General features: G+C 36.2%; 1 protein-coding gene across 1 annotated transcript in view; it reads right to left on the bottom strand.

Annotated features, from left to right (window-relative positions):
* The window catches only part of VEPH1 (ventricular zone expressed PH domain containing 1), a gene marked incomplete at its 5' end in the record, with an annotated part of 113425 nt that extends 102155 nt beyond the window's left edge, over positions 1–11270 (bottom strand). Inside the window, 2 exons of the mRNA XM_083364603.1 lie at positions 2600–2815; positions 11133–11270. Of these exons, the coding sequence (XP_083220729.1) occupies positions 2600–2815; positions 11133–11270 (354 nt within the window). The remainder of the gene's footprint in view (positions 1–2599; positions 2816–11132) is intronic.
* Between the last annotated feature and the right edge of the window lie 793 nt (positions 11271–12063).

Raw genomic sequence — 12063 nt, 5'->3', positions numbered from 1 at the left:
ACAACCTAACAAAATTGGGTTAAGTTTTTGATCACATATATTTTCATCAAGTATAATTGATTTGATGGTAGTTAATATATATTCATCAAAAGAGCCTTTAGAGTAAAATGGAGACAATGGAATCTTGTTCTACTTATTAAAGAACTACTGTTTTGAAAATCCACATCTGTTTAGGACCTAGATTTTAACATTTGTTTAAAATGCATACTTGGACCTGATCCTAGAGTTCTGAAGCTGAAATAAAAATAATTGAGTCTTGAGAAGTTTTAGCTTGCACTCCATTGATATGAACCAGGTTCTAATTATATGATGCTTCCTTTTGAAAAGGGATTAATATGGTTTTAATATGATTAATATGAATTTAAGGTAAATAAACCTTTAGTATGACTTCTGAACTAACCAGCAGAGCAAAAACAACCCCAACAACAACAAAATATTACTAATACAAACTGTAGTAATGACAGGTTTAAAACTAACTATAATTCTATTCCTTGATTTAGATGGACAACTAAATATTACTGTGGATATAACGCCTGAAAAAAACCTTTCTAGTTGATATTTAATAAATATTTAATAAATAAACATGCATTTTTGGTTCAGTTTCTTGTCTTATCTTGGGTTCTATTAACTAATTGCTAATATGTAGTCATATGTAGTGGAATTTGGCCTTTCTTCAAATTATCTGAGTTTTGAAATTTTAGAATAATCTTGAACGTATCAATTGGTGTAAAACTGTACATGAACTGATGTATGGATTTTACTTCCTTTCATCATGTAATAGAATTCGATTAGAGGTTATGACTGAATGATTTGACTCCAGAAACTTATCTTAATTGAAATATGGACTACCATCAAAATAGTGCTTCTTAAACTTTCAAAATGTGCAGTAAAATTTATCCCAAGGCTAGTTGTCAAGCTCTGCATTTACAGTAGTGGCCAAAATTGTGGAAACCTTTTGGGAAAAGTGTACTTTTGATGATTGATGGCTAATAACACCACTTTTTTTGTGGAGTAGTACCATAAAATTATATATCAATGGAAAGATAATTTAATCAAGAACGTAATGCACCAAAGTTTGTTCAATTATATGAACTGTATTCTATGAAAAGGTATAGCCAATAACAAGAAAAAGGAAGCACAACTTGCTTAGGTTGATTTCAGGTAGCTTTCCTTCATCTGATTGTAGTCAATGAGCATGAGTGTTTAGAGAGCCAATCAGGTGTCATCTTTTTTGGCAATGAGCCAATCAGATCACAGTAGGATTCAGATTCTGATGTCATGTATTGAAGCTGAGAGGAGGACATTTGTCAGTGTGTTATGTGATCACTACAAGTTGGTTGGGTTTTTTTGTGTTCTTTCATTTAGTGAGCTTGTAAAATGCAATAAAATTAAAGTAATGGTGCAAAGAGTTGACTGGTTGCCCAGAAAGCAGTGTAAAATAGTATCATTAAGTAAACAAGCCTACAGTTATAAAGAAATTAGAAGAAAAATTGGTGGACACTTAACCAAAGGTGGCATTTCTACTGTACAATTTTCGCAAAAGGTTTCCACAATTTAGGCCATTACTGTATCTTTATGAAACATACAGTACCAGGGACCATGCACAACTTAACGGTATCAGGCCATAGGTAAAAATTCTTATACATCATAGTTTGGAAGAATTGAGCAGAGGGATGACATTTTCGTTGACACACATATATAGTCCTGCTTACCAATTTCTGCGTTTTCTAACACATAGCAGAAAATTATTATTCTGAAATATATTTGACCACTTAGAATACATAATATGATTTTGAACACATATTTACAAAGTAGAATACAGAATGTTTTCCAAATAGCAAGAATGTCTAGTGCTTTAGTTCTGAAGTTGAAAAGGTTCTTAGAAACAGGCATGCATAGCAATTGGATCAGCTGATTTTTGCCCCAGGATTTCATGGTAGCCATACAATTTCAAAAAAAAAAAATAAGTATTTCACTTGAGGTAGCACTAATGTTTGCTCCTCAACTCAACCCACATTTTTTTCAGAAATCACATGGCTAGTCTATGAACCCAGAAAAAGTTGCAAGATCTTTAAGGAGGAACCAAGAGATATAATGTATATTTTCATATCTAAAACTCTTTTTTCAGCTTCAGACTAGTGTGGAACACATTCCAAGAAAATACTTTTTGTGAAATCTGATTAAAGAAAGACTATTTTAGACATTCTTCCAAAGGAGAACATTTCAGAGGATTTCTCATGGATGGAGTATCCTTCATTTTATTTTGCTATATGGTGGCCCTCTTCTATGTGAAGATCTTGCCTTTTTTGTGATTTCCCATGCTTCCTTTCTATTTCAAGAAATATATTAAGAGGGAACTTCTCCCATCCTCCTTTTTCAGGATATTTACTACTGTAACCACAAAAGGAATCTTGTCATGAGAAGTTGTTAGATAATTTCTCTGTCCCTTGGGGGGAAAAATTGAATAAATCATCCACCCAACTTTTCTACTTATAAATTTGCAGGAGAATTTCTAAAGACTGTTTGTGTGCAATGCTATTACAAAAAAGAATTAATCAACATACTCTCAAAAGGTACATCATTGGCAAAAGATTCTTACCTGCAAAATGCAGCTCATAATATCGGAGGCAATCTTTGCATGAGGTGTGTCTTCATCTTTACAAAAAGGTTTCAGATTGTGCTCTAAACACGACTCCCAGAGATCAATAAGAGCTTTTCCATGCTTCTCGATGGATTCAGTCTCCCTGATGGCTGAAGTAATTCGAGTGATACAAATCTCCACAACTGCTTGGTCGTTGTCATTCGTCTGGTAGTCCTGATTGAAATAAAATATGATAGCAGTTGAAGACTCTCCTGAATATCTGTCCAAAAGTCCATACCTGGAGGAAGATGTTTATTCTCACTTAGATATTGCCTAGCACCATGGTAGCGAACCTATGGCACGAGTGCCACAGGTGGCACACAGAGCCTTCTCTGTGGGCATGCACGCCATCGCTCCAGTCCTAGGCCTTCAGCTGGGTTTTATAAAACCTTTTCACTTTAGGCCTCCACCGCCATGTTGAAAAAAAAGAGGTTCAATCAATCAATCAATTTCAACTTCTCGCAGGAAAAAAAAGATCTCGCAAAGTTGGAATTGACTGATTGAACTTTTTAGTCCCACCCAGTCTGCTGTTACCACTGCAGCTATGCCCACCCAATGGCCACACCCACCCAATGGGCCACACCCACTCAATGGCTACACCCACCCAATGGACCACGGTCACCTGGCACCCGACAATACGTAAGTGGGTTTTGGGTTGCACTTTGGGCACTCGGTGTCTAAAAGGTTTGCCATCACTGGCCTAGCATTTAGACTGGCAGGGAGGCTGCATCATTGTGACTGATGGTTCACTAAAGCACTCAAGCATCTGTCTACACTATACTAAAACCAAGGCTGTAATTTGCATGCCTGATGATTAAATGGCCAGACAACAAAACATATTAAAAACTTTAAACATTTGACCATGGTTTTCATAGATCTGCCAAACCCAGCACATAATGAAAATAAGGTAATCCGAAAGTCACAAAAATACTGACAAAACTAGAATACTTCTACTTTGCCAGGATGGTGCAGTATACACAACTTTGGGACCATATAATTTCTTTACCTGTCTGGACAGGGCTGCATCCAAACTTTTAAGGACAATATTTCAAGTGGCCCCTTGTATAATTAATATGGTTTTAAAGAGAGACATAAAGGCATAAGCCTGTATTATTGCCTGCTAGTTAAAGCTGTAGGTTTTATTGCAACATTATGGATTTTCAAGAATTGGCCATTCTTATGATAGGCTATATATATTCTTATGATAGGCTATATATATGAGCAATTACTGCATTTAAATAATCTGCTCAATTGGATCAATTTGCTCTAACAGGAAGAGCTATTCTATCCCCAACCTGTTCTTCTGTGAAACCTTAAGAACAGGATGCTCTTACTAAACATGGTTGGCACTGTTTAATCCTGGTTTCCAGGATCAGACTTCATCTATCAGATGTTTCTATGTGCAGCTAAACACTCCTTCACTTGTTTGTTCTCTTATTTATTTATTAGATTTTTTGATTGGCCATCTTAAGCAACCGGAGCCACTTACAGCAACCATAAAACCATTTCAAACAATAAGACAATAAACAAAAAACTTGTTTTGCAACTGTCCCCCTTGGGATGCCCCCCAGCAAGCTCAGTGCTTTCTAACCATACACTCACAGTATCTCATAAAAAACAGATCTTAATGATCTTCTAAAAGGCTAGAGAAGGGGGGGGATGGGCTCTTGAATTCAAGCAGGAGTGTATTCCACAAGGTAGGGGCAGTATATCTACATCTGAAGGAGGCAATGCTCTATTTATTTAATCATCCATCCATCCATCCATCCATCCATCCATCCATCCATCCATCCATCCATCCAATTTCTATAGTTGCCTGTCTCAATCAATGACTCTTATGCCTCTGTTTTTGTCCTAACACTGCCTAATTCTTGGAGTATGGCCACAATAAACCAAAAAGGTGCAATCCTTAACTTAAAAAAAAAAGGAATGGTTACCAGGAAGAGGTGCCTATGCCAGCCCATTGAGAACGTTTTCCCTAATGAAATCTTGATGTTTATTTATCCTTTCGCTGTTTTAACATTAAATCCTACGTTTTCTGTGTCAGAATCTTTTAACAGAAAAATCTACTCCGCTTCCTGGTTTTACCTTTTAAAAGATCTTTTTTCTTTCATTTGTATTCATTTTTATTTTTGCTCTGTTTATTTTACATATAATTTAACTTTTTTGAATTTTTATTCTAATAAAACTACCATGAGAATTTTCCTAAAGGTTTTAACAGATAAGCAAATTAATAATGTATAAAGTTTATATCATTCTGGCTTTAGAAACACAATAAGAAGCAAGGAACTTTTTTTTTAATCCCATTTATATCCCACCCTTCTCCGAAGACTCAGGGCGGCTTACAATCTAAAGAACAAATCAATGTGATTAGCAATAGCCTTCATTCTATGTATATGCCTGCTTATTAGGGCTTTCGCCCCCCCCCCAGCGGCATTATTACAAAGTCAGCTTATTTCCCCCAACAATCTGGGTCCTCATTTTACCTACCTCGGAAGGATGGAAGGCTGAGTCAACCTTGAGCCTGGTGGGACGCGAACCTGCACTAACTGCAGGCAGCTGGGGTTACTTAAGGAGGCATTAGCCCACTGCCCCACCAAGGCTCTTCAATAACAAAGTGAATATCTTTATGTAATAGGCACTTCTAGCAGTGCACATTTCAGGGATCCCTTTTAGAACAGAACATACTCATAAGTAACTGTAACCAGCAGTGGGATTCAACTAGTTCGCACCAATACAGCAGAACCGATAGCTAATTTTTTGTTGCCTGGAAGTGGCATCCACTCAAAGAACCAGTTGTTCACATATCTGAATCCCACCACTGACTATAACATAAATCCTTCTCCCACTAAGAATCCAAGGAGCGACATTTGTCTAAAATCCTTGATTGTTGCCCTCTAGCCCCATTGGCTAAATATATAGGAAGGTCTTTGCTGGAACTTTTTTTGTTCTTTGAATCTTCCTAGGAGCAGAACAGACTGGGTGGAAGAAAAAACCTGAAGCTCACAGATTACGAACTGTAATTCTTTCTGGAATCCATATAAACATCTTAGGGGCAATAAGTAATTAGTGTTTTAGAAATCTGATTTTACTTTGGATATGTTCAGTCTTGCTTGATTTCTGATGAAGCCATTTTCCTTAAGGGTAAATTCCATTTTGGATGGTACTATGCACGATTCCTTTGCTTACGTTTACTCTGTGGATGCTGGTTGTTTTTCTTTAATCCTAACATATAACCATTTCTGCTGTTTTGTGGCTTATTAAAGTAAGTGTCAGTTTGTGCCTCAATGGAGAAGGCTGTAATCTAGTAATATACTTCAGAAGGCTGAAGTGCCTGCAGGTTGACCACCACTTACTGTGGTTAAACAATCTTTGTTAATTAAGAGAAAAGAGAATGCATTTTTATTCTTTGGCTATAATCCTAGATATCTGGTTGAAAAGAGACAACAATTGTACCATGATTCCAAATTATGGAAATCAGTGATTGCTGCACCACCCTGAGCTATCTTGACTGTTGAGATTCTTACAATAGGTAGGATGAAGCTAATCCTTGGTCCTGTGATAACATGGTTAGACAAGACAAGAAATTTGCACTGGTTTGCATTCAAGGATAAGACAGGATGGTCACTATTTCAGTAAAAACACTATTTCAGTAAAAACCAAAGACAGACCTATTTTGACTGTACTTCCTCTGTTGAGGATTACAATGGCTGGCATTTAGTCCAATGTTTAACAACACATCTTTTCAGAAACTCTGCTGGTAAAACCGATACAATGGCTTGGTGGAACATGTGAAATTTAATAATGAATATGTAGGTTCTATATGGAACCAAGCTTGGGGTTAGCTAACTCTAGAGGTTAAAGACTGATGGTCATGGACTCAATAGTATGACCTACTGGCCCTTGTTCTCTAATCTGGATCATTTGAGCACTGCACATTTCTTATAGAAATATTTTTTGAGATTATGTATAATAGTCTTCTAGAGAACAAATCATAGAAATTGTACTCGTAGTTATCAACTACCACCAATTGGTCTAATTTATGGTGTTCTGTGGACTATTACAAAACCTATGTTGCTGCAGGATGAAAGTGCTTTATTGAAGAGACTTAATCCCAATCCTTGGCCATTGCTGACAGTAATCCTGTACCATCCCAGCTCCAGAAATCTTTCCATCCATTATGTGACAAGAAACAGGCTCTGAAATATATCTGGTTTAAAGGTTTTATCAGAAGGTTTGACACAGGATTGTTCATGGTGTTTTGGGGGAATAAAGTGAATGCTGTTAAAAATGACAGACCTAGTGCCATTCTGAGGCTGAAAGCAGTCCAGCTGGTCCTGATAGAACTGAAGTTCCACATATAAATATTATATAAACCACCCTTGTCTCCACACCCTGAAGCATTAAGTGTGGAGAACATTTTCCAACTGGATAGAAAATGCTAGCAGCAATATAGAAACTTGGCAACTGTTTGGCTGCCAATAGCAGAAGAGTTTCCAATTTTATTGTGACCTGACCCCACTAGCAATTGGATCTAAAATTAATTAGAGAGACTGTCTATGACAGGAAGAAAAAGTATGCATCATGATATGTTGTGTTCTCCTTCTCTAGACTAGAGATCTTTAGACAGATGTTGGATATCAAAGATGCTCAAGTGGATCCTGCATGGATGAGGGGTGTGGATTAGGTTATCTCTGAGGACCCTTCCAATTCTAAATTCTGTTAGACAACTGAAATTGAAAATAATGAACCAAGGAAATAAATTTTATTCCCTTGTCCTTCCTTTCTATGCTTGTACTTTTATAATTACTTGTTTTTATACAAAAATGAATTCAGTTCAAAGACTGTACAGTAATTAAATTTTTCTGTTGCTGCACTCAAATATCATTTATCACATGTCATTTATGATAAGCCTATGTAAATCAGATTGTTAAATCAGAATGAAAGGGACCGTTTAATCCAATATTCAGTTTCCAAAAAACAGCCAGATTCTTACCAAAGGGACATTATGATTACTTGTGAAAATTGTATTTATTAACCTAATTTGTGTTTAAATGACTTTTTAAAATTAAAATATCTGGATATCTAAAAATGAACTACAGTAGAATTAGCTGTATCCTTCTATCTGTTTCAATTTAAAGGATTTTATCCTTGGACTATCAGACAAACTAGTCCTTTAAAAAAGGGCCAGGCTGCAGAAGATGTGAGGATTTGTGAAAGAAGACAAATGAAACAAGATAGCAAAGGAAAAAGTGAGGGATAACTGAACCCCCAAAGCTGCCTGAGGCGTATACAGTACAAGCAATGGAGAATGGAGAATGGTATCACAACAGTAGGCACACCTCAAGAACTAGAAGAAGCCCAAAACAATGGCAGTCTCTCCAGAAATTAAATCTGGAGTGTTGGCAATCCAGAAAAACGGCCAGTGATAGCAGCCTCAAGAAGTAGGCTTGTAGAAATAACATCCAGTCCAGAGCTGTATCAACAGGAAGGGATCTACTAGATTTTCCAACATCCCATCCAACAGCAGGTCCAAGCACCAGACCACACATTACATCTTCTGCATGGCTGCAAGTGCCTTTGGGGGAGTTTAGCTGGAAAAAGCAGCATAAATTTCATACTGTGAGATAGGAACCTTAGTCTAAGGTATAGGGGATCGCTGAAGAAATACAATAAGATCTTCCAATGAAAAAAATGTAATTGTACAAGGGTAATTAGATTACTGGTGTGCATCAATTCCTGAAAAGTCGGTCACAACTGGAAGCGTTACCCAATCTAATCATTTTTAGAACCAGCACCCACCACAATTATCTTGAAGTAATGAATTGTATAATTTTGCTATAGAAAAAGGTATTTCCTTTAGTTGCTATTTGGGAGGGAGGGAGGAAGGAATCCCCCAGTCTTTGGCTGAACATGATGTTTGATATTTATCTACATCATAACTGATTCATCAATGAACATAACTGATCATGCCCATGAGGAAACTGAATTTGTTAAGCTGGAAATGGCATAAATCTATTCCAATTTGCTATCGGGGTATGTAAATATAATTTAAAATCTCACTACTTATCTTCTCTCTTAATAAGGTCTTAGCATAGTATTTTGGAATTTAAGGGGTGTGTATGATTTCTTTTTTTATTCATTGATTATAAACAATTAAAACTTTACAGGGAGTCCTTACTTAGGGACTGGTCATTTTATGACTCTTCAAAGTTATGACAGCCATGTAATGGGTGCTTTATGGCCTGTAAAGCATCACCACCTGTCTAAGTGCTTGTGTCAACCCCTCCATGGTCATGTGACCACGTGTTGGGTGTTACAAACTGTCAAGGCATTCCACATTTGTGATTATTATTATTTTTTGCCAGTTTCCAGCCTTTTTTCTGTTTCCAGCAAAAAAAACCCCAACCAATCACATGAATAGTTCACTCAATGATCATGTCATTTCCTTAATGACCTCTGCATTTTCTTAAAGGGGCAGCAGCATTTGCTTAATAATTGCCATGAAAAAGGCCAGAAAATTCCCAGTGAGTGGGTGACTTACAACTGCAACAATTTACAACCATAATTTAAGACCAGGCTCAATTATTATAGTAAGTCAAGGAATACCTCTATTTAACCCAATATAGTAAGATTAACTAGTACAAGTTGTTTTTTGTTGGGGAAATATCAACAACACTTGCTTATTTACACAACAATAGTTTTACTTTTTCACAAATCCCTCTTCCCTTTCCCTCTTACTACTGACATGGCTCCTATTCCCAAAGCTCACTCCGAGTTTTCCTAGTTTTTCCCCACTTGTCTTAAAAGAACGTCCCAGTTACACACCTTCCACACATTCTTATCAGAAAGAGTGAGCCTTAATACTCATTGCTGTGTTTGTTCTATTCTATGACAGCAGTATGAATGCTATTCTTTAAAAAATGTTTCTCAGTTGTGAGATATTGAAGAATGCACAGATTTGCTATTAAGTCTGCATTCTATTCTCAGTTGTGGAAAATGACCTATCTTTTTCAAATTCTGAACATTTAAATAATTTTAAAAAGTTTTTTTTAGGTCAATTATGCATTATTGCTGCCCTCTAGTGGAAACTAATAGCAAATGTTCTCTCCATATTGTCGGATGTTCTATCTATAATAATACTGAATTCAATGGTGATATCAATGAGCTATGGCAGTGACTTAGGTGGATTCATTATTCCATGCATATATTTCAAAGTTACCACAGGTTTCCTGCTGAAATTTGAAAGGGATTGTGTGTGTGTGTGTGTGTGTGTGTGTGCGCGTACACACATGCAGGCACACACATGTGTAGCTGATTGGGTGGTACTTTTGAAAGAAAAAATTCAAAGTAGAACACAGAGTTGCTTGATAAGTAACAATTCTTGGAACATATATTCTCCTGTAAGCCTCTCGAGAAAAGCAATAAATGCTGATCATGGGCATCATTTTAATATTCTTTAACACTGGCCAAGGAATATAGAATTCACTGTTTTATTCTACTCCAAATGTATTGTTTCAAGTCAGGTTGTAAGCCATCCAGTCAAAGATACAAATCCTGGGTTTAAATGATTCATATTTGATAATAAGCCAATGACCCTTTTGGCTAGTCTGCCAAATTTCTCAATAATAGTAAATTCTAAGATGCATAAATCTGATGACTGGTGTAATTCATCAGATTTATACCATCTAGCAGAAACATATACTTGGGCATGATTTAAAAACCTATCTATTTGAACAATCTGGCCTGGTCTGATGGGTTTGGGGTTGGATTTAAATAAGTTTTAACACATTTTTAGTATTGTATTCTTGGGCATAATTATTTAATTCTTTTTAATCTCTTTTTTAACTTTTGTATTTATATTTTGATATTTATTGCCCTGTACACTGCCCTGAGTCCTTCGGGAGAAGGGCAGTATAAAAATTTAATAAATAAATAAATAAATATGCCTTTATCTCACTAAAACATATTTAATATTTGAGTTTAAAGGCCAGATACCAAGTGTACTTTGTATGAAAAATATTTTTTCCTAAACATTGAAATGTTTTGTATAATTCCTGATTTCTAAATTTAATTGCCACATTCTATCCTTGCAATCATTCCATATTGTTTTTCTTTTCACTCATTGCCTAAAAACAGGGCAATATTATTACATTCATGATTTTGATAAAAAGGTTCTAAATAATAATTATAGCAATGATTTATTTATTTATTATTTATCAAACTCATTTGCTGCTTTTCTAAAGGCTTGAGGCAACTCTGATTTCAACAAACAGAAAACATTTTCAAATAATTTTGCTTCCTGCTGGCTTTTAGTTTCAAGTGCTGACACCTTGATACGCTACCTTCCCAGTCATTCTGAAGAGTAATTGTAACTGCTCCCACGTTACAGAGGGTGCAATTTTTAATCTGTTTTCTTGAGCTTCTGCAGCTAAATTTCATTTTCTAACCCATACTCTGCTTTGCAAAGAGCACGAAAGGTTCTACTTACAGGAGATGAACTAATTAGTTTGATTTGCTCAAGAGCTTCGGATAGGCATCCTTCTATTTCACAATCCTCCAGAGAAAAGAGTTCCCCAGCACGTGAAAGGTCTTTCTGTTCCAAAACAAGTCTTAGGAGATGATGCATAGTTGATGCTGCCAACGAGATTAAGTAAGGTAGGTGGCACTTCTTTCAGTTAAGGCTAGTTGACATATAAATCCATAAGGCGCCAGGTATTCCTTTTCTATAAACGCTTCTTCAAATCTCGAGACCTTTTGGGCCATGAGCTGAGGAAAACAAAAGGACCTCATTAAAAATACATGTTGACGTACTGACTTGTAAATTAACGTAAAACCATTCATTTAGCAACTATTCAAAGTTACAGCAGAAAAAAGTGACTTAGGATCGCTCCTTATGACTGCTTTTCACACTTATGACTGTTACAGCATCCCCATGGTCCTGTGATCAAAATATGGCACTTGGCAATCTACCGTACTTGTATTTAGGAGAGTAGCAGCATCCTGGGGACATAGGATCACTATTTGTGACCTTCCCGGCTGGTTTCCAACAAGCAAAGTGGATGGGGAATGCTAGATTCGCTTAACGACTATGTGATTCACTTAACTGCAGCAATTCACTTAACAACCATGGTCCAAAATATCATAAAATCAGATATGGCTCATTAACAGCCACCTTACTTAGCAACTTACTTAGTTAGAAATTCTGATCTCAGTTGTGGTTGGATGTTGAGGACTACTTGTGCTACATTTTTTTAAAGAGTTATATGGTACAATATGCCAATCATGTATTTTACATTTTATTATTCCATTGCCAAACTCATTTGAAGACATGCTTAGCTATGCAATCTATATAGTAAAGTTTTGGAGAAAACCTATAAGACCACCTTCACTTTATTTCATATCTGAAATATTCACACCTG

This window comes from Vipera ursinii (genome assembly GCF_947247035.1).
Source record: "Vipera ursinii genome assembly, chromosome: 5".
Lineage (NCBI taxonomy): Eukaryota > Metazoa > Chordata > Lepidosauria > Squamata > Viperidae > Vipera > Vipera ursinii.
The sequence above is the reverse complement of the archived record's forward strand: the minus strand, read 5'-3'. Positions and strand labels throughout refer to the sequence as shown.